The 25,517-nt window shown below is 46.1% G+C and overlaps 2 protein-coding genes across 2 annotated transcripts; one reads left to right on the forward strand and one right to left on the reverse strand.

The window, feature by feature from the left end:
* Window positions 1-5,974: 5,974 nt before the first annotated feature.
* On the reverse strand, window positions 5,975-8,728 carry LOC135765209 (uncharacterized). Its single transcript, XM_065275794.1, has 6 exons — window positions 8,008-8,728; window positions 7,442-7,912; window positions 7,174-7,343; window positions 6,836-7,090; window positions 6,488-6,736; window positions 5,975-6,399 (listed from the first exon to the last, which is right to left on the reverse strand). The coding sequence occupies exons 1-6, from the start codon at window positions 8,726-8,728 to the stop codon at window positions 6,163-6,165; spliced, it is 2,103 nt and encodes a 700-aa protein (XP_065131866.1). The 3' UTR covers window positions 5,975-6,162.
* Window positions 8,729-11,287: 2,559 nt separating this feature from the next.
* Window positions 11,288-14,605, forward strand: LOC135765208 (uncharacterized). The gene is made up of 5 exons (XM_065275793.2): window positions 11,288-12,359; window positions 12,522-12,614; window positions 13,704-13,796; window positions 13,882-14,046; window positions 14,132-14,605. Exons 1-5 carry the CDS (start codon window positions 12,056-12,058, stop codon window positions 14,257-14,259), a joined length of 783 nt encoding a protein of 260 aa, XP_065131865.1. The 5' UTR covers window positions 11,288-12,055; the 3' UTR covers window positions 14,260-14,605.
* The last annotated feature ends 10,912 nt before the right edge of the window (window positions 14,606-25,517 follow it).

The raw sequence follows: 25,517 nt of genomic DNA on the forward strand, positions 1-25,517 counted from the left end.
GAGCGTTCGTTTTTCCGGCCGTTGGTCACCCTAATCGACTTAGGTTTTGGAGCGTTGGTCAATCCCAGTATCAGCTTATTTTGACAATGTAAAAAGGTTGTGCACGGGACGCTGTTTTGGACAGAGTTCTCTGCTGATCTTGTCCGGTTGTAACTTATTTGACGGACTCAGCATAAGCTGTTGTCTGACACGATCGTGGGGCTCCCTGGTAGGAAGGGCTGGGTGGGTCGAGCACCCTGATTCATGGAGGTGGATCACCTGCCCGTGTCCGGCTGCAACTTATGTGACGCGACCAAAATAGCCTGTGGTTGGACACGGTCCTCCTGTCATACCGGAAGTGACCACCTGTAATCTATTTTGAGGACGACGTGTAGTATGTTCGTGGACATACATGTTTCGAACCCCTTTAAGCCCTCTATGTGCTGTGAGGCAGGTACGTGCACCTCCAGGGGCCCCAGGAGGGAAAAAATTTACCCAGGCTCTAGAGACGCGCGGCCTCGGTATGTCGTCCGGGGCACCCCGAAGGGCCAGAATCTAGAATTTGGGGCCCCTCCCACATTCCTGGAAAATTCCACCCTCAATTTATATGAATGGAGTTTTCTTAGCGGATTCGTGGAAAGGGCTCAGAAAGGCCCGAACGACCCGCGGACGTGGCGATCCTCACGTCGGTGGCCCCTCGGGCAGACGGAGAAGTTTCGCGACCCTGCGCCTTCGTTCGGGGGTCAAATGGTCAGAAAATGGTCAAAACTTTATTTTTCAGGAATATGTCATTTAGGTTTTATTTAGGGCACTTCCCGGACACCGACGACATCCATACTTTGACACCCCGTTGCTGGGGTCCCCAAGTGACCACAGACGAGGCCCCTAGCTCGCGGGCCCTTTCTGACCCCTTTTTTGAGACCGACCACGAAACCAGTATTGGAAATCATTGGATACATTGCAGGTGGAACATCCAGAAAACACGGTCAGAATGGTCCTGGGATGCCAAAACTTCGCTGGTGGTAACATCGTGGGCCCCTGAACCGGCCCCCGGGTTTCGTAGCTCTGGGTGCATTTTCAGGGTTTTAAACATGGATGGTTTTAGGATGAAACTGGCCTGTTTCTGACTGTCTGCCATTGAAGTGAATGGGCAGGCAGAACTATACATTGAAAATTATAAAAACTGTTTATCTCGGTCCTGGGCCTTAGCCCTTCGGGTATGTCACCCAGGAGAACGTGTCACAACTATGTGTGCGATTTCAGACCAACCAGACCCCCGGGGATCTCACCCAAATAAGGGTGATACCAGGGTAAAGATCATCCCTTGTGGAGAATTTTATCCTGATCTCACCCAAATTAGGTGAGACCAGGGTAAAGATGCATCCAATGTGGAGAATTTTATCCTGATCTCACCCAACTTAGGTGAGACCAGGGTAAAGATGCAGCCCATGTGGAGAATTTTATCCTGATCTCACCCAAATTAGGTGAGACCGGGTGAGATCAAGATAAAATTTTCCACAGGGAATGCATCTAATCGGAATCTAATAGGGTCTAATCTAATAGGAATAGTAGAAAGGCAGCATTTTGAACTGTTAAATGATCAGGGACGTGACAAGCCATTTCGGCAAATGTTCCGGGAAGTGACAAGCCAATTCGGCAAGGTGTGACATGCCATTTAATGTCCCAGGACGTTACAAGCCATTTTGGCAAAGTTTATCATGCAATATAAAGTGCCAGGACGTAACAAGCCATTTCGGCACGGTGTAACATGACATTTAATGTCCCGGGACGTTACAAGCCATTTCGGCAAAATTTAACATCACACGTAATGTCCCGGGACGTGACAAGCCATTTCGGCAAGGTTTAACATGACATTTAATGTCCCGGGACGTGACAAGCCATTTCGACAAGGTTTAACATGCCATTTAATGTCCCGGGACGTTACAAGCCATTTCGGCACTGTGCAAGATGACATTTAATGTCCCGGGACGTTACAAGCCATTTCGGCAAAGGTAAACATGACATTTAATGTCCCGGGACGTGACAAGCCATTTCGGCAAGATTTAACATGCCATTTAATGTCCCGGGACGTGACAAGCCATTTCGACAAGGTGTAACATGCCATTTAATGTCCCGGGACGTGACAAGCCATTTCGGCACTGTGTAACATGCCATTTAATGTCCTGGGACGTGACAAGCAATTTCGGCAAGGAATGTTTTAAATTTAAAAATCAATTTACAATTAAGCAATAACCTGTTTTATCCCCATAAAGAGAGCTTATGATGCCTATGCAAGAAAACATACGTTTATTTACACGTATGTAAGAAAAGATGAAATTTGAAGAAGCAGCCCAAACTTGGAACAAAAACTTGGTTTATTCACACAAACACACACACAAGCATCAAAACAGCTTAGAATATAATTTAACTACAATTGAACTTGACAAGAAAAGAACATTAATTTCAACAGGAACACTCTAACACGATTCACACAAAACAACACTACAACACAACAACTATTTACATAAAAAATGAACTATATGCACTACTGTTGGTGGCTCTTTGTGGTTTTAAGGAGGGTTTTTTGGCTTTTGATTGCAAATATATTTAAAAACATCCAGTATATATATTTGCGTTCACTCATCTAGCCATTCGAGGTTCAGACCTTCTCCTCAAAAAGAGTTGCGCTTGACGCCGTAATCAAACAGCAACTCCTCACATATATGAATATCTCTAATAGCCTTAAAAAGGATGACATACATCCTTCCTTCAGGGAAGTTCATCCTGCAGTGGACTGGCATCAGGTTTGCTCTCTTGGAGGAATGATTGATCCTTCGGCCAATGGTGTTTTCTGTTGGGTGACACTCGCAAGGGAAAGTCTCGGCGTCCACACAGAGATCCTGTTCACCATCACGAAAAAAAAAAGGTAGCCCATATCACCCTGGATGGACTCTATCATCTTACGGCCCTCTGCTCCTGTGATTACCTTGCCATGGTAATCACAAACTATGGAGCCTTTGACAAAGGATTTGGTTGCAACAACTCCTGGGGTCAAAAGAATGTGGAATTAGTTTTCACTCCAGGAACACAAATATATGCCCACAAGAAACATTAACATACCTTGCCCTTTTGCGCCAAAGTCTTTGAAGGCCAAGCCGGTCCACTTCTGAGTATGGATTGAAGCGAGGATCCATGGATCCATCTCGACCTGTACCTTACTGGCGGGTTTCCATCTTGCCACTATGTCCTCAGGACGAGGACAGTTGCTAGTCCAACCCTCTTTGTCAATTTGCCAAGACACCTTGCTGACAGTCGGGGGCCGTCTTGAACACTGGGCTGTCAAAGACAAGTGTTAAATTAATATTTTGTCAAATGTTGTAATCAAGTTACTTTGATGTTAGAAATATTTTTAGCCTAATCCCCTAGGATATTACAAAGATGTGTATTCGTTTTTTATAATAAAGCACATCAACTTACACAAGAGGTGCTCCTCGCGCTTGGCCAACTGCAAGGCCCTCCACCTGTCATAAAACACCCTGTCAGGTGGAAACCCTGCAGCGGTCCGCTGTTTTTTTTTGGGCGGGGCACTACCCGTCGTTACTGGAAAGCACTGTAGAAACGCTCCAAAGCCCCCGTCATCCTGGTCAGCTGCGCCTCTGCCTCTCCTCTTTGTACGACGTGTCCTCTCTTCGGACGGCTCATCAGAATAAGAGCTGAATATTTTAAAGATTTCATGTTCAAACGTACAAAAATTTAGACAGACCATGGAAGCAGCTGACAAACAGAAAATATATGAATGTTGTGTGTTTTGGATGATGACACGTACCACGGCATAGTGCTTTGGGCGCTTATGGCTTGCTGACTCGAACAGCTTGGTAAGTTGTACCTGCAACGAGGAACAAAACAGATAAATCTTCAAATGTTTCAGTGTATTTTTATTACAGAAAATAATATTATTTGAACTGTATGTACTACGTAAGTCAAACTATCAACTTAATCGTTTGATATTATACGTGATTCTGCTAAAACTTACTGTTCATGCAGACGTCTGAGGTCGCTTGTGATGTTGCGAACAGGCTTTCCCTGTTTGGACAGGAAAAATCTGCCCTGGTCGTCCACACCGTCCTGCAGACATCCAGGACGAATCTGCCGGAAGTATGTGTCCAGCATCTTTGGAGATCAAACAGGAAGTTGATACTTGAAAAATGGTCTATTCTGATGCTACAGTAATTCATACATGTTAAGACAACAATGTCTCTGGTTGCTACACATGCAAGGAATAGCTTGCTATTGGGGTCTTCCAATCATAATCAGGCTGTTAGAGAACTTACAACAGCGTCCTCCTCTGTTAGGGAAAATGTTGCTCTCTGCTTTGTGGATGCTTTCAGTTCACTGACCCCCACTTGGATTTGTCCATCAATAGTCATCTTGTTCAGCCAGTCTGAAGCCTGGAAAAAAAATAAAGAACACAGTGAGTGACTGACTTTATAGACACTGAGGTAAGACTGTAAAGTAAAAGTTCTTACTGTAAATGCAATCACTGCTTCTGGTCGCTGAAAGTATCTCAGGACTAGGATGGCTTCACAAAAGTACCGGAACAGTGTCCTGTGGTCTTCTTCCACGTGCTGCTGATCCAAGAGCCTCCTGTGGATGTCCAGCATGTCTGTCTGTGATACACGGAGGACTCTCTGGCAGTCTTGGAGAGTCGGCTGAGCAGACCTAGAATGATTAGATGAAACAAAAAACAAATAAGGACGCAAGTTAGAGATATTTCTGTGGGCGTGCCTGGCGCCTGCCTTTAAGATTTAAATTTAATGACTCTGCATTAAATGAAAAGTAATACTAGTGAATAACAACTCACTTTTTGTTGTGTGTTTCCACTGCAGCACCTGGTGGTCTGTGACTGGATTCAGACTGTCCCTCCATGGGGTCATTAAGAATTAAAAAATGCCTTTCACGAAGGTCTTCCAGAAGAGCCTGCCTGGAAGCCTCATCGGGGTACCGCTTGACCATGGTGTTGTAGTCCCAGGTTCTGCCTCGGAGGGTCCAGGCCTTCATGGACTTTTTGGCTCTGTCCACTTCTTCATTCCTCTCTTCATTAGTCTTGTCCTTCATGCAGACCCTTAACAGGTGGTTAGGCAGCATCTCCTGTGGCCTGAAACACTGTAGACAATAAATGATGCGACGATCCTTGTCACTGTGAGAAAAAGCAAAAGAATACAGAGAGTTGGCCTGTGAAAGACTTGAGAGTTGATGGAAACAACCAACAGGGCACACTCTTGATATTTTTTACTTTATCATAACGAATATGCATGCTGATGTGTTTTGAAATATACAAACAAAAGTCATATTACATTCATAGGATAATATCAAATATTTACAGTTTATTATGTCAGGTATATCAAGTTATCTTAACTTACCGCTTGGGGGCCATTCTTCACCCCGGTGGAGAATTTTATCCTGATCTCACCCTGGTCTAAGCTAATTGGAATATTAGAAGGGCATCCTTTTGAACTGTTAGATGTTTAGGGACGTGACAAGCCATTTCGGCAAATGTTCAGGGACGTGACAAGCCATTTCGGCAAATGTTCAGGGACGTGACAAGCCACTTCGGCAAATGTTCAGGGACGTGACAAGCCATTTCGGCAAGGTTTAACATGCCACGTAATGTCCCGGGATGTGACAAGCCATTTCGGCAAGGTTTAACGTGCCACGTAATGACCCGGGACGTGACAAGCCATTTCGGCAAGGTTTAACGTGACATGTAATGTCCCGGGACGTGACAAGCCATTTCGGCACAGTGTAACATGCCATTTAATGTCCCGGGACGTGACAAGCCATTTCGGCAAGGAATATTTTAAATTTAAAAATCAATTTACAATTAAGCAATAACCTGTTTATCCCCATAAAGAGAGCTTATGATGCCTATGCAAGAAAACATACGTTTATTTACACGTATGTAAGAAAAGATGAAATTTAAAGAAGAAGCCCAAACTTGGAACAAAAACTTGGTTTATTCACACAAACACACACACAAGCATCAAAACAGCTTAGAATATAATTTAACTACAATTGAACTTGACAAGAAAAGAACATTAATTTCAACAGGAACACTCAAACAAGGTTCACACAAAACAACACTACAACACAACAACTATTTACATAAGAAATTACCAATATGCACTACTGTTGGTGGCTCTTTGTGGTTTTAAGGAGGGTTCTTTTGGCTTTTGAAACAAGCGAGGCCGCTTTCTGCAACTTTGGGGAACCCCTAAAGGGGCTCAAGTTTAAGGGAGAAAGCTGTATGACCGCCCTCCGGGAAAGCTTTGACGAGGAGGTCCTCGGCTTGGACTCTGCTGAGGTGCCTGGTTGCGGGTACTCTGTCGGTTCCTCGTCTGGGGCCTCCTCATTGCTGCCCTCCTAGAAAGAGCAAGTGAAGAAACGGATGAGCTGTTGGTCTTGAGTGTGCAAAAACATCACACAGGGATCTTGTGGAGAGAGATATTACCGTGTCAACCTTGCGCTTTTTGCTTTTTGACTTCACAGGAGAGCCCTTACTCGCCTTCCTCTTCTTGGTGGGGGTCTTCTTGACGGGGGAGGATTCAGGTCCCTGGAGCAGCATGTCAAAGAGCCGCCGGTGATCTGTGGCCTGGCTGACATCCAGGTTGAGTGCATAAAAGCGGTCAGCTGTAACGGTGTCGTGGCACATGAACTGTGCCACTTTGTGGCGGTCATCTGCCGTGTGGGTGTTTTTTGCCTGCGTGGGGAGAGAGATAGAGAGAGAGAAATAGAAAAAAAACGAGGTTTAGAACAGGCCGGGCTGTCAATAAAAACAAGGTCTAGGTGGAACACTCACATGGGTTGAGATGGAGGTGCGGATGTCAGTAAAGGTTGGAGTTCCGGTCAACCCCATGCTGCTCCAGGCCTCTTGAAAATACGCATTGAGGTTCCGGCAAAAGTTCGGCTTGGAGGTGAAAAAGAAATACTTCGCCTCCTCGCCGCCCGTCAGCAACGACCTCATGCTGAGGAAATCCGTCATCCAGCCGTACTCCTCCCCCGTCAAGGACATCTGTGCCGCCCCAAACTGCTGGTTGGTCTTGTGCGTTGCTATCTGCAGGGGAGAGAGATGAGAGAACAGGTAAGAGACAGGTCAAAGTGACTCGCGAGAGGGAGAGAGAAAGAAAGGGGTCTTACGTTAATCAGGTAGGAGTCCCCTGTGGAGCTTTTGCGGGCACCCTCCACCTCCTCTATCGTCATATTCTGGTAAACACCGCCTCGGTGGCCGAAGATGGATGCCAGGTATGCAGTCATGTGCCCGTAAAAGCTCCACTGGTCTTTGGAGCTTATTGTTTCTCTGAGGCGGGCTGTGGAGAGAGAGCAACAAAGACAGAGTGTCATGCAGTGCAGCGGGGAAATGCGATGGCTAAGGTTTCTTCAGCGGAGAGTGCTGATGAATACTCACCCAAGATTTCCGGAATCGCCGCCCTCGCCTTGGAACGGCACTTGAGGAGCTCCGCCTTGGGGATCAGGCGCCCTTCTTTGGCCGTTTTCACGGCGACCTGGTGGACCACCACTTTCCTCCTCATAGACTTTATTGCAGTGCGTATCTCCCTTTGTATGGATACCATGGCCTTCTTAGAAAGGCGGCTGGTCTGCGGAGGTGTTTGGCTCAAGTAGTCTACGAACTGTGCCGCATTTTTGACATAGTGTTGGATGGTGGTCTCGGTAATCTTGGCCCGCCTCAGAAAGTTCACCCAGGACCTTACTCGCTGCGTGTCCTCCAGGAAGAGGAAGCTGGAGAGGTTGGTCTTCCCATCCGCCATGTAGCCAATGAAGTTTTTGATCCTGTAGATCTTCGAGGCGACATTGTTAAGGAGCTTCGCGGACGGGTCGGACCCCTCTTGGTGTCTCTTGTACTCCTCTAGCAGCTCGTCTGCGGTAAAGAAGAGAGAGAGAAAACAAGGCACAAGTCAGTCAAGGACGCAAAAGGGCATTAGAGTGACAAAGAGCACAAAGGGTGGTACTCACTCAGGGCCACCACGTGCTCGGGGTACTGGGGCAAGTGCTCCGATGCCTCCTGAGAGGTGCTCGGCTCGGGGGAGGGATATCTAAGAGTGGTCTCCTGAGGGGTCTGCTGAGGGGTATCCTGCGGCGTGTCTTGCCCTTCCTGTGGCTCATCCAGGGCGGACAGCAACTTCTTGGTTACGCTGGTCAGCTGGGCAGAGGAGGAGGGCCTAAACTTTCGTTTCAACGACCTGTACCTGCGAGTTACGTCGCGCAAGGCTGTTGTAAGAGTGTCGACCTGCTGGTTTAGGTTAGCCACCTCCTCCCTGGCACGCCGGCAGAGTTGTTTTGGGCACTGCGCCTCCTCTTCCTCTTCCTCCGGATCCAGAGGAACCGGCTCGTCCTCAAGCTCAACGAGGTCGAGCCTCGAGGCCATGGGGACTGCAGGGTCGGAGGCTCGGAGCTCGGACAGCTGTTTCAAAATAACATCTTTTTTGCACCTCTTGATCGCATCCTTCCTCGCCCTCTTAGAAAGTTCCGAGTGTGTCTGGATGTGCCGGTCCAGCCGGGTGGGGACCTTGTCGCATCCAGGCACGGAGCACTTGCCCTCTCTGTACTTCACCCTGCCTGATTCCAGGGCCAGTAGAAGCTTTCTCTCCTTCACGTTGACCACTTTGTGGTAAACACGTAGATGCTGACTCAGCTGTGCATATGATCTACCACAGATCGGGCAAAACTGAACCATCGTTCCGTCTGCCAAACACATAAATGTTAACAAGTTAAAATACTACATTGTTTATGGTTTGTTCATGTTAGCTAATGCATCTATTACCTGTAATACATACATACATAGTACTACATTTGGTTGTTTTTAAGTATTACAATTAAATAAGCAGCTTGTTCTAACAAAATTTAGTCTGAAATATAAGTGCTCATTGCAAATGTAAAACTGTATCAATTTTGACTTACTTCCTTGTGATCAACAAAACTCCAGAAAAATGACACTGAAGCACAAAGTGATGGCAGTCCAGGCTTTAATAACTTGCAACCTGACCAGTTTCAGTTTCTCACATTTAAGCAGTGTGTTTAATGTTATAACATGCTCCTTGACGTAACGCGCCATGTCGGCAATGTAAAACTTTCAGTACGTAACGCACCATGTTGGCTAAAACATTTAATGCCGCAAAATTTTCCGGTACGTGATGCGCCATGTCGGCAAAGTGTAACATGCAATTTAATGTCCCGGGACGTGACGAGCCATTTCGGCACGGTGTAACATGCCATTTGATGTCCCGAGACGTGACGGGCCGTTTCTGCAAGGTGTAACATGCCATTTAATGTCCCGGGACGTGACGAGCCGTTTCGGCAAGGTGTAACATGCCATTTGATGTCCCGGGACGTGACGAGCCGTTTCGGCAAGTTGTAACATGCCTTTTGATGTCCCGGGACGTGACGAGCCATTTCGGCAAGGTGTAACATGCCGTTCGATGTAACCTACGTGATGCGCCATGTTGACAGTGTTTTCAATGCAGTAAAATGTGCCGGGACGTAACGCGCCATATCGCTGTATTTTAAATGCCGCAAAATGTTCCGGTACGTAACGTGTCATGTCGCTGTATTTTAAATGCAGTGAAACATTCCGGGACGTGACGTGACATGTCGACTGTTGTTTTCAATGCAGCAAAATGTTCCGGTACGTAACGTGTCATGTCGACTGTTGTTTTCAATGCCGCAAAATGTTCCGGGACGTGACCCGCCATGTCGGCAGTGTTTTCAATGCAGTAATATGTGCCGGGACGTAACGCGCCATATCGCTGTATTTTAAATGCCGCAAAATGTTCCGGTACGTAACGTGTCATGTTGCTGTATTTTAAATGCAGTAAAACATTCCGGGACGTGATGTGACATATCGACTGTTGTTTTCAATGCAGCAAAATGTTCCGGTACGTAACGTGTCATGTCGACTGTTGTTTTCAATGCAGTAAAATGTTCCGGTACGTAACGTGTCATGTCGCTGTATTTTAAATGCAGCAAAATGTGCCGGGACGTAACGTGTCATGTTGCTGTATTTTAAATGCAGTAAAACATTACGGGACGTGATGTGACATATCGACTGTTGTTTTCAATGCAGCAAAATGTTCCGGTACGTAACGTGTCATGTCGACTGTTGTTTTCAATGCAGTAAAATGTTCCGGTACGTAACGTGTCATGTCGCTGTATTTTAAATGCAGCAAAATGTGCCGGGACGTAACGCGCCATGTCGACTGTTGTTTTCAATGCAGTAAAATGCTCAGGGACTTAATGTGCCATGTAGTCTGTTTTTGGATGCAGTGACATTTGTAATTTATCATTATTGGTTTGATATCCTCGAAAATATTATTTTGGAAATTACGTTTTTTTTCAGTCATTTGTTAATTATATTGCGATTTAATTAAAATTACATTTATCATTTTACTTAAACTTTTATAAATACTTTTATTATTATTATTATTATTATTATTGGTTTGACTGCCTCGAAAACACTATTAGAGAAATTAAGTTTTTTTCGCTATTTGTTAATTATATCGCGATTTTAAAATGAATATATATCGCGATTTACTTAACCTTTTATAAAAACTTTTATTATAACTTGGCATCCTGTCAAGAGCATCGATCGATTGAAATTAAGTGGTAAGGTGTTGTTTACATTTATGATTATTTACCTCAATGGGTTGCAGTCTCTGTTTATTGCAATGCTGACAGAAACGTCAGTTTACTCTTTTAAAACTATTAATCATCTTTCTTGTCAGTGTCAATGCAGAAACGACTTAAATTACACAACAGTTAGCGGCTATGCTTGTTAACTCCGCTGGTTTGCAACAACAAACATTATAATTAACCCCTGAGACCCAAAAATGATTACAATCCGTCAATTATACTGCTTACTGGTTTGGATTTCATTCTGTGAATGATTTAAAACTTTTAATTTATTGTCAGTGTCAATGCAGAAACGACTTAGTTAGCAGCAATGCTTGTTTACATCGCTGTTTGCAAACACATACATTACAATTAACCCCTGAGACCTTTAACTTTATCTAAGGACAAAAAACGATTGAATTTCGCCTGTTTTCTGTTATGATTTTAACAGAGCTGTCAGTTCAGTAATTTAAAAGTTTTTATTATAATTATTTAAAGTTTGCATCCTAATAAAAAGTCAGTTATAGTGCTTATTCGTTTGGATTTCATTCTGTGACTGATGTTGAAAAGAAATGATGATTTAAAGTTTTAAAGCAGTCACAGAATGAAATCCAAACGAAAAAGCACTATAACTGACTTGTTATTACATTGATGTTGAAAAGAAATGATGATTTAAAGTTTAAAAGCAATGTAATAACAAGTCAGTTATAGTGCTTTTTCGTTTGGATTTCATTCTGTGACTGCTTTAAAACTTTGAATCATCATTTCTGTTCAAAGTCAATGTAGAAACGACTTAAATTAGGCAGCTATGCTTGTTTACATCGCTGTTTGCAACAACAAAAATTACAATAAACGCCTGAGACCTTTAACTTTATCTAAAGGACCAAAAATGATTGAATTCTGCCTGTTTTCTATTGTGAATTAAAGAGAGCTGTGAGTTTTGTAATTTAAAACTTTTTATTATAATTATTTAAAGTTTACATGCTAATAACAAGTCAGTTATATTGCTTATTTGTTTGGATTTCATTCTGTGACTGCTTTAAAACTTATCATTATTGTAAATGTTTTGACATTTTTCAGATGGAGGTTACATGTGTTTTTTGCTTGATTAAACTTAAGCACATCAGCCAGCACCTTAAGTACAAGCACAAAATAGTTAACATTATTGAGCGTAAGCTAATAATAAATATGATACGGGGCAAGGTCCGCATTGACAACATGCCTTGCCCTGTGTGCAAAAAACATGTGCGCCATGTAGAGGTGCACCTGAGGGTGGTGCACAAAGACCTAAAGGTAAGTGACCTGACCGATAGGCTTTTGTGAGATGTTATGAGTAAAAGCGTCATTAGGTCATAACAAATTTCAACAATTGTTTCAGGAAAAGCACAGGGTCCAGATGCTCAAGGGCCTGAGGCAGCAGGCTACAAGAGCTAGGCTTCAGGCCCTGTCAGCCACAAACCCCACCGTGCCTCTGGCGACACAGTGGGGTGCGACGGGCCTGGAGCCGGCAGACCAGCCCGCAGACCAGCCCGCAGACCAGTCCGCAGACCAGCCCGCAGACCAGCCCGCAGACCAGCCCGCAGACCAGCCCGCAGACCAGCCCGCAGACCAGCCCCCAGACCAGCCCGCAGACCAGCCCGCAGACCAGCCCCCAGACCAGCCCGCAGACCAGCCCGCAGACCAAGTTCCAAGGGAGGAGGGTAAGCTTCTTTATGAAATCCGGAAGCTTATGCAATCTGTCGAGCCCCCTGTCCAAGAGGACGTCAGGTCTCTGCAGGGTAGCGTTTGGTCGCTCGAGTCAACGCAATGATTTCAGAGTTTGCGAAACTTGTGAATGGACACTATGTACTTCTGTCTTTCAGTAGTGCACGAAGTCCCCACAGCCCCAGAGGAGCAGCTGGTAGCTTACCCTCCTACAGACATTTTGGCCGAAGCGCTCCACGAGGCCATGCATGGTAGGTAGAGATGCGCGGTTGGCGGTTACAGCCGCGGACTCCGCGGATAAACCGCGGATCGGGCGGATGACGTGACGAAAAATAATATTTTAATTAGATTCGGGCGGGTGGCGGATCGACTGCTTGTTAGCTGTGTCCTTCTAAGCATGCAACCTTAAAAGGTGAGCACTCTGTCTTTCAGGGTGGCAGCCTCAGAAGTTCTCAAAGAGAACTGAAATGAGACGGTCTAGCCTTCTGAGGACCCATAATTTGCGTCACCTGTTGCACGCGCCCCCAGTAGCCCCCACCGCGCCTGTCAGCAGAAAACAGCGGAGACATTTCTGACTTAATAAAAAAAAATATGTAATAAAAAATATTACTTTATTTTAGAATATATGACACATTGATGTAGATTAAACTATTCAACAGTATATCAAATAATCAACCTTATGTTGCAAATATATGCAACATAAACATAATAATATTAACACAAAACATAACTTATAATACTAAAACAGTGACAAGAAAAAGTTTTCTAATACACTTTTATTTAATAAAGGTTTTAATTGTTTGGGATAGCCTCAGAATCCATTCGTTCTATCATTAACAGCGCAGAGAAATGAGGACGCATTTTGACATAGCTCTTATCAACGCCTCAAAAAATGAGAATTAAAAACAAAGGAAATAGAAGGTCAGAAAAGGTTTGCCTGGAATAAGTTTTACAAATTGGTAAATCAGGATGACACCAGTGCAGACTATGTAATTTGTGCGTTTAATTTAGGCATTACTTATTTATTTTTGTCCCGTGTGCGCCGATCGGAGACTGAGTTCACTGCTGATATTCTAGAGCTTTCTAGTCTCGCGGCTGTCATCAGCAGCGTCTTGCATCGCCCAGTCAGCGGATGGCGGGCGGGTGCGGTTTTGAAAACTGGTCAGAAACGTTGGTGCGGATGGATGGCGGACGGATGATGAGTTTTGTGATGCGGTTGCGGATGAAATAATAGCCCATCCGCGCATCTCTAATGGTAGGTCACGAGTTTAACAACAAAAACGCTGCGAACTCTTGAGCGACCAAAGGATACATTTGATGTCTGTTTCTCTGTCTTTCAGTCGTGCACGAAGTCCCCACAGCCCCAGAGGAGCAGCTGGTAGCTTACCCTCCTACAGACATTTTGGCCGAAGCGCTCCACGAGGCCCTGCATGGTAGGTCACGAGTTTAACAACGAAAACGCTGCGAACTCTTGAGCGACCAAAGGATAAATTTGATGTCTGTTTCTCTGTCTTTCAGTCGTGTACGAACTCCCCACAGCCCCAGAGGAGGATCTGGTCGCCCCGGACTGGGAGCTGGCTACCCCGGACTGGGAGCTGGTCGGCCATGAGGAGGAGGTGGTGGCCACGCCCTCCGTGCTTTTTTATGACCTCACAGATGAAGAGCTCCACGTGGACCTGCATGGTAGGTCACGAGTTTAACAACAAAAACGCTGCGAACTCTCGAGCGACCAAAGGCTAAATTTGATGTCTGTTTCTCTGTCTTTCAGTTGTGCACAAAGTCCCTGGAGCAATGGAGGAGGTGCTGGCCGCCTCGGACTGGGAGCTGTGTGCGCCGGAGTGGGAGCTGGTCATGCACGAGGAGGAGGTGGTTAACTCTCGGCCAAGCACGCCTTGACAAGTTTTTTTTTTTTTTTTTTTAAAGTTTGATTTGTAAATTATTTTGGTTTGATCATTTTGGATATTGTACAGTTTTTTAAGGTTTTGCGTGTTTGTTTTGATTTGTTTGAATTTTTATACGTTTTTGCATGTTTGTTTTGAAGTGTTGTGTGCTTTTTATAAGGAGTTTTGTTATTTATTTTTATAGTATGTTTTTCTTAGTGTGTTTAATATTTAACTTTTTTTAATAAATAACTTTTCCAGAATCTCTACTTCTCATTTATTCAAAGCTGACCAAATAATTGCAGGGCAGCACCACACATTCACCAGGCTCCATGTTCACTCCACTGATCTGTCGAGTATCCAGAATCTCTTGCATCATCTGCAATACAGAAAGGACTCTGGTTAACCAATGTTAATCTTGGCTGTTTACGTTCACATACCTCAAGAAACAAAATTTTTAAAATTAGATTAAACATTAACAAAAGTTGTTGTGCTCTTTTTCCAATCCTAATTCTTCATGCAAGCGTACACCTGGTAGGTATAGTAATGTTTGAGGACAACACTATACATGGCTTATTACTGTCACTTTGCACTCTGGAGACCCCTGAGTCTACTGTTCATGAAACACCATTTAGAATTCTGTCAAATAAACTTTAAAAGGGATGATTGTGTCAAATCATCCCTATGTAATATTAATAAGCAGGAGGTATATACAAGGTCAGTGGACTGCAAATTACCTTATGACTTCAAACATGTCTTCCTGTATGTGTACAACCAAAAATATTTGAAAACTTTTAAATAAACTAATTAAAATTAGGTGAGACCAGGGTAAAGATGCATCCCATGTGGAGACTTTTATCCTGATCTCAACCAAATTAGTTGAGACCAGGGTAAAGATGCATCCCATGTGGAGAATTTTATCCTGATCTCAACCAAATTAGTTGAGACCAGGGTAAAGATGCATCCCATGTGGAGGATTTTATCCTGATCTCAACCAAATTGGTTGAGACCAGGGTAAAGATGCATCCCATGTGGAGAATTTTATCCTGATCTCAACCAAATTGGTTGAGACCAGGGTAAAGATGCATCCCATGTGGAGAATTTTATCCTGATCTCACCCTGGTCTTATTTAATAGGAATATTAAAATGGCAGCCTTTTCAACTGTTAAAACATATGCAAATTATCTTATGACGTCAAACATGTCTTCCTGTATGTGTACAACCAAAAAAAAAAATTTGAAAACTTTTAAATAAACTAATTAAAATCAGGTGAGACCAGGGTAAAGATGCATCCCATGTGGAGACTTTTATCCTGATCTCAACCAAATTAGTTGAGACCAGGGTAAAGATGCATCCCATGTGGAGGATTTTATCCTGATCTCAACCAAATTGGTTGAGACCAGGGTAAAGATGCATCCCATGTGGAGAATTTTATCCTGATCTCAACCAAATTGGTTGAGACCAGGGTAAAGATGCATCCCATGTGGAGAATTTTATCCTGATCTCACCCCGGTCTTATTTAATAGGAATATTAAAATGGCAGCCTTTTCAACTGTTAAAACATATGCAAATTATCTTATGACGTCAAACATGTCTTCCTGTATGTGTACAACCAAAAAAAAATATTTGAAAACTTTTAAATAAACTAATTAAAATCAGGTGAGACCAGGGTAAAGATGCATCCCATGTGGAGACTTTTATCCTGATCTCAACCAAATTAGTTGAGACCAGGGTAAAGATGCATCCCATGTGGAGAATTTTATCCTGATCTCAACCAAATTGGTTGAGACCAGGGTAAAGATGCATCCCATGTGGAGAATTTTATCCTGATCTCAACCAAATTAGTTGAGACCAGGGTAAAGATGCATCCCATGTGGAGAATTTGATCCTGATCTCACCCTGGTCTTATTTAATAGGAATATTAAAATGGCAGCCTTTTCAACTGTTAAAACATATGCAAATTATCTTATGACGTCAAACATGTCTTCCTGTATGTGTACAACCAAAAAAATTGAAAACTTTTAAATAAACTAATTAAAATCAGGTGAGACCAGGGTAAAGATACATCCCATGTGGAGACTTTTATCCTGATCTCAACCAAATTAGTTGAGACCAGGGTAAAGATGCATCCCATGTGGAGGATTTTATCCTGATCTCAACCAAATTGGTTGAGACCAGGGTAAAGATGCATCCCATGTGGAGAATTTTATCCTGATCTCAACCAAATTGGTTGAGACCAGGGTAAAGATGCATCCCATGTGGAGAATTTTATCCTGATCTCACCCTGGTCTTATTTAATAGGAATATTAAAATGGCAGCCTTTTCAACTGTTAAAACATAAGCAAATTATCTTATGACGTCAAACATGTCTTCCTGTATGTGTACAACCAAAAAAAAATATTTGAAAACTTTTAAATAAACTAATTAAAATCAGGTGAGACCAGGGTAAAGATGCATCCCATGTGGAGACTTTTATCCTGATCTCAACCAAATTAGTTGAGACCAGGGTAAAGATGCATCCCATGTGGAGAATTTTATCCTGATCTCAACCAAATTAGTTGAGACCAGGGTAAAGATGCATCCCATGTGGAGAATTTTATCCTGATCTCAACCAAATTAGGTGAGACCAGGGTAAATATGCATCCCATGTGGAGAATTTATCCTGATCTCACCCAAATTAGGTGAGACCAGGGTAAAGATGCATCCCATGTGGAGAATTTATCCTGATCTCAACCAAATTAGGTGAGACCAGGGTAAAGATGCATCCTATGTGGATAATTTTATCCTGATCTCACCCAAATTAAGTGAAACCAGGGTAAAGATGCATCCCCTGTGAAGAATTTTATCCTGATCTCAACCAAATTAGGTGAGACCAGGGTAAAGATGCATCCACTGTTATTTGGCACGATAACACCAGCTGAACCCTTGGGTCCAACGCATACCCTCTGGTGTTGCCGGTTCTGTGGTACAAGGGACGTGGCCTTTCAAATGAATAAGTAGGAGGTCATTACAAAGTTCGATGGAAAGGCCCCCTCCAGTAGAGTAACTGACCAGAATGGCGAAGGACCCGGACTCAAGTCGCCCGAGGTAAGACCGTGGGAAAATCCGGGGTGGGATTGCCGTATCTCGACCGGGGAAAGGGCTAGAGACTCGATGGTAGGCTCGATGGATAGGCCCCCTCCAGTAGAGTAACTGACCACAATGGCGAAGGCCTCGGACCCAAGTCGCCCGAGGTAAGACCGTGGGAAAATCCGGAGGGGACCGCCGTATCTCGGCCGGGGAAAGGGCTAGAGACTCGAGGGTTGGCTCGTTGAAAAGGCCCCCTCCAGTAGAGTAACTGACCAGAATGGCGAAGGACCCGGACTCAAGTCGCCCGAGGTAAGACCGTGGGAAAATCCGGGGTGGGATTGCCGTATCTCGACCGGGGAAAGGGCTAGAGACTCGATGGTAGGCTCGATGGATAGGCCCCCTCCAGTAGAGTAACTGACCACAATGGCGAAGGCCTCGGACCCAAGTCGCCCGAGGTAAGACCGTGGGAAAATCCGGAGGGGACCGCCGTATCTCGGCCGGGGAAAGGGCTAGAGACTCGAGGGTCGGCTCGTTGAAAAGGCCCCCTCCAGTAGAGTAACTGACCACAATGGCGAAGGCTTCGGACCCAAGTCGCCCGAGTTAAGACCGTGGGAAAATACGGGGGGGACCGCCGTATCTCGGCCGGGGAAAGGGCTGGAGACTCGATGGTAGGCTCGATGGATAGGCCTCCTCCAGTAGAGTAACTGACCACAATGGCGAAGGCCTCGGACCCAAGTCGCCCGAGGTAAGACCGTGGGAAAATCCGGAGGGGACCGCCGTATCTCGGCCGGGGAAAGGGCTAGAGACTCGAGGGTCGGCTCGTTGAAAAGGCCCCCTCCAGTAGAGTAACTGACCACAATGGCGAAGGCCTCGGACCCAAGTCGCCCGAGGTAAGACCGTGGGAAAATACGGGGGGGACCGCCGTATCTCGGCCGGGGAAAGGGCTAGAGACTCGAGGGTCGGCTCGTTTGGAAGGCCCCCTCCAGTAGAGTAACTGACCACAATGGTGAAGGCCTCGGACCCAAGTGGCCCGAGGTAAGACCGTGGGAAAATACGGGGGGGACCGCCGTATCTCGGCCAGGGAAAGGGCTAGAGACTCGAGGGTAGGCTCGGTAGAAAGGCACCCTCCGGTAGAGCAACCGACCCGAAGGGCGAAGGACTCGGACCCAAGTTGCCCGAGGTAAGACCGTGGGAAAATCCGGGGGGGACCGCCGTATCTCGGCCGGGGAAAGGGCTAGAGACTCGAGGGTAGGCTCGGTGGAAAGGCACCCTCCGGTAGAGCAACCGACCCAAAGGGCAAAGGCCCCGTACCCGAGGCGCCCGAGTAACGGTCGTGGGAAAATCCGGGGTGGGACCACCGTATTAGGGTTAGGGTTACCAAATTAGGTGAGACCAGGGTAAAGATGCATCCCATGTGGAGAATTTATCCTGATCCCAACCAAATTAGGTGAGACCGGGGTAAAGATGCATCCCATGTGGAGAATTTTATCCTGATCTCAACCAAATTAGGTGAGACCAGGGTAAAGATGCATCCCCTGTGGAGAAATTTATCCTGATCTCACACAAATTAGGTGAGACCAGGGTAAAGATGCATCCCCTGTGAAGAATTTTATCCTGATCTCAACCAAATTAGGTGAGACCAGTGTTTAGGAGGACAAATAGTGGGTTGGTGATGATCTTGTCCGGTTGTAACTTATTTTACGTACTCAGCATAAGCTGTTGTTGGACACGATCGTGTCCGACCATGGGGCTTCCTGGCCGGAAGGGCTGGGTGGGTCGAGCACCCTGAATCATGGAGGTGCATCTCCTGCCCGTGTTCCAACTGCAATTTATTTGACCATCCAGACTAGGCTGTTGGTGGACACGTCGTATCCGGACATGGGGCTTCATGGTCGGAAGGGCTGGGTGGGTCGAGCACCCTGAATCATGGAGGTGCATCTCCTGCCCGTGTTCCAACTGCAATTTATTTGAACATCCAGACTAGGCTGTTGGTGGACACGATCGTGTCCGACCATGGGGCTTCCTCGTCGGAAGGGCTGGGTGGGTCGAGCACCCTGAATCATGGAGGTGCATCTCCTGCCCGTGTTCCAACTGCAATTTATTTGAACATCCAGACTAGGCTGTTGGTGGACACGTCGTATCCGGACATGGGGCTTCATGGTCGGAAGGGCTGGGTGGGTCGAGCACCCTGAATCATGGAGGTGCATCTCCTGCCCGTGTTCCAACTGCAATTTATTTGAACATCCAGACTAGGCTGTTGGTGGACACGTCGTATCCGGACATGGGGCTTCATGGTCGGAAGGGCTGGGTGGGTCGAGCACCCTGAATCATGGAGGTGCATCTCCTGCCCGTGTTCCAACTGCAATTTATTTGAACATCCAGACTAGGCTGTTGGTGGACACGTCGTATCCGGACATGGGGCTTCATGGTCGGAAGGGCTGGGTGGGTCGAGCACCCTGAATCATGGAGGTGCATCTCCTGCCCGTGTTCCAACTGCAATTTATTTGAACATCCAGACTAGGCTGTTGGTGGACACGATCGTGTCCGACCATGGGGCTTCCTGGTCGGAAGGGCTGGGTGGGTCGAGCACCCTGAATCATGGAGGTGCATCTCCTGCCCGTGTTCCAACTGCAATTTATTTGAACATCCAGACTAGGCTGTTGTTGGACACGATCGTGTCCGACCATGGGGCTTCCTGGTCGGAAGGGCTGGGTGGGTCGAGCACCCTGAATCATGGAGGTGCATCTCCTGCCCGTGTTCCAACTGCAATTTATTTGACCATCCAGACTTTTCAGTTTCATTGGGATGACTCTACATCCCAATGTCACATTAATAAGCAGGAGGTCTTTACGAGGTTCGTGGACTATGCTAAATAAGCTGTAAGAAGGCCGAATAACGGATTTGTGGACGTCCACGAACCAACAAGTGGGTCTGTGTCGAATAAACGGAAAATGGGATGATTGTGTCAAATAAACAGCGGTTGGGATGACATTACATCCCAATGTCACATTAAAAAACAGGAGGTCTTTAAGAGGTTCGTGGACTACGCTAAATAAGCTGTAAGAAGGCCGAATAACGGATTTGTGGACGTCCACGGACCAACAAGTGGGTCTGTGTCGAATAAACTAAAAATGGGATGATTGTGTCAAATAAACAGCGGTTGGGATGACATTACATCCCAATGTCACATTAATAAGCAGGAGGTCTTTAAGAGGTTCGTGGACTACGCTAAATAAGCTGTAAAAAGGCCGAATAACGGATTTTTGGACGTCCACCAACGAACATGTGGGTGACTCGAGGGTCGGCTCGTTGAAAAGGCCCCCTCCAGTAGAGTAACTGACCACAATGGCGAAGGCCTCGGACCCAAGTCGCCCGAGGTAAGACCGTGGGAAAATACGAGGGGAACGCCGTATCTCGGCCGGGGAAAGGGCTAGAGACTCGAGGGTAGGCTCGTTTGAAAGGCCCCCTCCGGTAGAGCAATCGACCCGAAGGGCGAACGCCCCGGACAAGAGGCGCCGGACCCGCGGCGTAACGAATGTCGCATATATTCGACCGGAAATTTCTCGGTCCCCCAGAGTCGCACGGACTCGTGGCCGGTCTCGTCGGAAGGCCCCCGACGAGACCTTTCCGACGAGCCCGGCCCCGAGTCCGTCGGAAGTTCCTTGGCGGAGATACGGCGCCCGGAAGTTCATTTGCTGATGTCAAGCTTAATAAGTTTTAAGAAGGCCAAATAAAGGATTTGTGGACATCCACGAACCAACAAGTGGGTCTGTGTCAACTAAACTTCAAAAGGGATGATTGTGTCAAATAAACAGCGGTTGGGATGACATTACATCCCACTGTCACATTAAAAAACAGGAGGTCTTTAAGAGGTTCGTGGACTCCGCTAAATAAGCTGTAAGAAGGCCGAATAACGGATTTGTGGACGTCCACGGACCAACAAGTGGGTCTGTGTCGAATAAACTAAAAATGGGATGATTGTGTCAAATAAACAGCGGTTGGGATGACATTACATCCCAATGTCACATTAATAAGCAGGAGGTCTTTAAGAGGTTCGTGGACTACGCTAAATAAGCTGTAAAAAGGCCGAATAACGGATTTTTGGACGTCCACCAACGAACATGTGGGTGACTCGAGGGTCGGCTCGTTGAAAAGGCCCCCTCCAGTAGAGTAACTGACCACAATGGCGAAGGCCTCGGACCCAAGTCGCCCGAGGTAAGACCGTGGGAAAATACGAGGGGAACGCCGTATCTCGGCCGGGGAAAGGGCTAGAGACTCGAGGGTAGGCTCGTTTGAAAGGCCCCCTCCGGTAGAGCAATCGACCCGAAGGGCGAACGCCCCGGACAAGAGGCGCCGGACCCGCGGCGTAACGAATGTCGCATATATTCGACCGGAAATTTCTCGGTCCCCCAGAGTCGCACGGACTCGTGGCCGGTCTCGTCGGAAGGCCCCCGACGAGACCTTTCCGACGAGCCCAGCCCCGAGTCCGTCGGAAGTTCCTTGGCGGAGATACGGCGCCCGGAAGTTCATTTGCTGATGTCAAGCTTAATAAGTTTTAAGAAGGCCAAATAAAGGATTTGTGGACATCCACGAACCAACAAGTGGGTCTGTGTCAACTAAACTTCAAAAGGGATGATTGTGTCAAATAAACAGCGGTTGGGATGACATTACATCCCACTGTCACATTAAAAAACAGGAGGTCTTTAAGAGGTTCGTGGACTCCGCTAAATAAGCTGTAAGAAGGCCGAATAACGGATTTGTGGACGTCCACGGACCAACAAGTGGGTCTGTGTCGAATAAACTAAAAATGGGATGATTGTGTCAAATAAACAGCGGTTGGGATGACATTACATCCCAATGTCACATTAATAAGCAGGAGGTCTTTAAGAGGTTCGTGGACTACGCTAAATAAGCTGTAAAAAGGCCGAATAACGGATTTTTGGACGTCCACCAACGAACATGTGGGTGACTCGAGGGTCGGCTCGTTGAAAAGGCCCCCTCCAGTAGAGTAACTGACCACAATGGCGAAGGCCTCGGACCCAAGTCGCCCAAGGTAAGACCGTGGGAAAATACGGGGGGGAACGCCGTATCTCGGCCGGGGAAAGGGCTAGAGACTCGAGGGTAGGCTCGTTTGAAAGGCCCCCTCCGGTAGAGCAATCGACCCGAAGGGCGAACGCCCCGGACAAGAGGCGCCGGACCCGCGGCGTAACGAATGTCGCATATATTCGACCGGAAATTTCTCGGTCCCCCAGAGTCGCACGGACTCGTGGCCGGTCTCGTCGGAAGGCCCCCGACGAGACCTTTCCGACGAGCCCGGCCCCGAGTCCGTCGGACGTTCCTTGGCGGAGATACGGCGCCCGGAAGTTCATTTGCTGATGTCAAGCTTAATAAGTTTTAAGAAGGCCAAATAAAGGATTTGTGGACGTCCACGAACCAACAAGTGGGTCTGTGTCAACTAAACTTCAAAAGGGATGATTGTGTCAAATAAACAGCGGTTGGGATGACATTACATCCCACTGTCACATTAAAAAACAGGAGGTCTTTAAGAGGTTCGTGGACTCCGCTAAATAAGCTGTAAGAAGGCCGAATAACGGATTTGTGGACGTCCACGGACCAACATGTGGGTCTGTGTCGAATAAACGGAAAATGGGATGATTGTGTCAAATAAACAGCGGTTGGGATGTCATTACATCACAATGTCACATTAATAAGCAGGAGGTCTTTAAGAGGTTCGTGGACTAACTTATTATGAATGTCTGCCTCATGTCAAATAAGTTACACAGACCACCGTTTGTAGGTTGTTAATGGGATTCAGTTAACCATCAGCAATCCACACCTGAGCTATGGGTCAGTGGACAGTGCGGGTGGTCTGGCAGTCGAAAGGGTCCAGGTTCGAATCCCAGCCAAGTCAACACTTTGAGTCCAAGACCAAGTCCCGGACATAACTTATTATGATTGTCCGCCCAGTGTCAAATAAGTTATACAGGCCACTGTAAGTAGGTTGCAATTGGGATTCAGTCAGCAAGTCCAAGGTTCTCTCCCAGGCATAACTTATTATGAATGTCTGCCTCATGTCAAATAAGTTACACAGACCACCGTTTGTAGGTTGTGAATGGGATTCAGTTAACCATCAGCAATCCACACATGAGCTATGGGTCAGTGGACAGTGCGGGTGGTCTGGCAGTCGAAAGGGTCCAGGTTCGAATTCCAGCCAAGTCAACACTTTGAGTCCAAGACCAAGTCCCGGACATAACTTATTATGAATGTCCGCCCAGTGTCAAATAAGTTATACAGGCCACTGTAAGTAGGTTGCCATTGGGATTCAGTCAGCAAGTCCAGGTCCAGGCATGACTTAGTATGTATGCAACAAGTAAGTTACAGTCGGGATGTACAACAACAGCCTAGTTTGGTCTCGTCAAATAAGTTGCAGTTGGACATGGGCAAGAGATGCACCTCCATGATCAAGGTCGCTCGACCGACCCAGCCCTTCCGACCAGGGAGACCCATGGCTGGATACGACCGTGTCCAACAACAGCCTAGTTTGGACCCATCAACTAAGTTACAGTCGGGATGTACAACAACAGCCTAGTTTGGTCTCGTCAAATAAGTTGCAGTTGGATATGGGCAGGACATACACCTCCATGATCAAGGTCGCTCGCTCGACCCACCCAGCCCTTCCGACCAGGGAGCCCCATGGCTGGATACGACCGTGTCCAAAAACAGCCTAGTTTGTACCCTTCAAATAGGTTGTAGTCGGGATGTACAACAACAGCCTAGTTTGGTCTCTTCAAATAAGTTGCAATTGGATATGGGCAGGAGATGCACCTCCATGATCAAGGGTGCTCGACCAATCCAGCCCTTCCAGTCCAGTCCAAAACAATATCCCGGTCGTAGCTTAAATTGCTTAGGGATTTCGCGTCAAATACGTTACAGTCGGGATGTACAATGACAACCTATTCAACCGTGTCGAATAGGGTACATTTGGGATACAATTTCAAAAGATCATCCCGACTGTAACTTATTTGACGAGACTGAAATAGGCTGTTGTTGTACATCCCGAATGTAGCTTATTTTGACCTGTAAAATAAGTTACGACCGGACAGGATTGGGTGAAAAACTCTAAGTCCAAAACAGCATCCCAGTCATAGCTTATTCAGCTTAAGTTCCATAAGCTGTCATTGTACATCCCGACTGTAACTTATTTGACAGGGCCCAAATAGGCTGTTGCTGGACAATCCGTTTCTGGCCTAATTATGCATAATTAAAATATGCAAATTACCCTATGACGTCAGACACGCCTCGCTTTACGAGTATGAACGAAAAACGCCATTGGAAATTATGAATTTTGACGAGTTAACCCTCTATTTAACACTGTCCAGCAACAGCCTATTTGGGTCCTTTCGAATATGTTACAGCTGGGATGTACACCGACAACCTAATGTGGTAGCGTCAAATGAGTTACAGTCGGGATGTACAACAACAGCCTATTTCGGTCGCGTCAAATAAGTTACGGTCGGGATGTCCAATGGCAACTTAATCAACCATGTCAAAAGAGTTGCATTTGGGATACAAATTCAAAAAATCATCCCGACCGTCACTTAATCTAAAGGGCCTAAATAGGCTGTTGCTGTACATCCCGACTGTAACTTAATCAAAGGGGCCTAAATAGGCTGTTGTTGTACATCCCAAACATAGCTTATTTAACAGGGCCCAAATAGGCTGTTTCTGGACAAGCCGTTTTTGGCCTAATTATGCATAATTAAAATATGCAAATTACCCTATGACGTCAGACACGCCCCCTTGTACGAGTACGAACGAAAAAACGCCGTTGGAATTAGGAATTTTGACGAGTTAACCCTCTATTTAACGCTGTCCAGCAACAGCCTATTTGAGCCCTTTCGAATATGTTACAGCTGGGATGTACACCGACAACCTAATGTGGTGGCGTCAAATAAGTTACGGTCGGGATGTCCAACGGCAACCTAATCGACCATGTCAAATAAGTTGCATTTGGGATACAAATCCCGGTCGTAACTTAAATAGCTTGTGAGTTTTTGTGTCAAATAGGTTGTGGTCGGGATGTCCGATGGCAACCTATTCGGCCATGTCAGATAAGTTACATTCGGAATATACATGTTAGACATCATCCCGACCGTCACTTATTCAAAGTTGTCGAATAGGCGGTCGCTGTACATCCCGGCCGCA

Source organism: Paramisgurnus dabryanus, chromosome 14, assembly GCF_030506205.2.
Source record: "Paramisgurnus dabryanus chromosome 14, PD_genome_1.1, whole genome shotgun sequence".
In the NCBI taxonomy this organism is placed as follows: domain Eukaryota; kingdom Metazoa; phylum Chordata; class Actinopteri; order Cypriniformes; family Cobitidae; genus Paramisgurnus; species Paramisgurnus dabryanus.

Excerpts from the sequence above, each read along its gene's own strand:
- LOC135765209 (XM_065275794.1), bottom strand. The coding sequence starts at position 8,728 with ATGGTTCAGTTTTGCCCGATCTGTGGTAGATCATATGCACAGCTGAGT. Across the intron at positions 7,091-7,173 it reads GGGACTCCTACCTGATTAAC|ATAGCAACGCACAAGACCAA; the intron begins GTAAGACCCCTT and ends TCTCCCCTGCAG. Across the intron at positions 6,737-6,835 it reads GCACCTCCATCTCAACCCAT|GCAAAAAACACCCACACGGC; the intron begins GTGAGTGTTCCA and ends CTCCCCACGCAG.
- LOC135765208 (XM_065275793.2), top strand. The coding sequence starts at position 12,056 with ATGCTCAAGGGCCTGAGGCAGCAGGCTACAAGAGCTAGGCTTCAGGCC. Across the intron at positions 12,615-13,703 it reads GCTCCACGAGGCCATGCATG|TCGTGCACGAAGTCCCCACA; the intron begins GTAGGTAGAGAT and ends TCTGTCTTTCAG. Across the intron at positions 14,047-14,131 it reads GCTCCACGTGGACCTGCATG|TTGTGCACAAAGTCCCTGGA; the intron begins GTAGGTCACGAG and ends TCTGTCTTTCAG.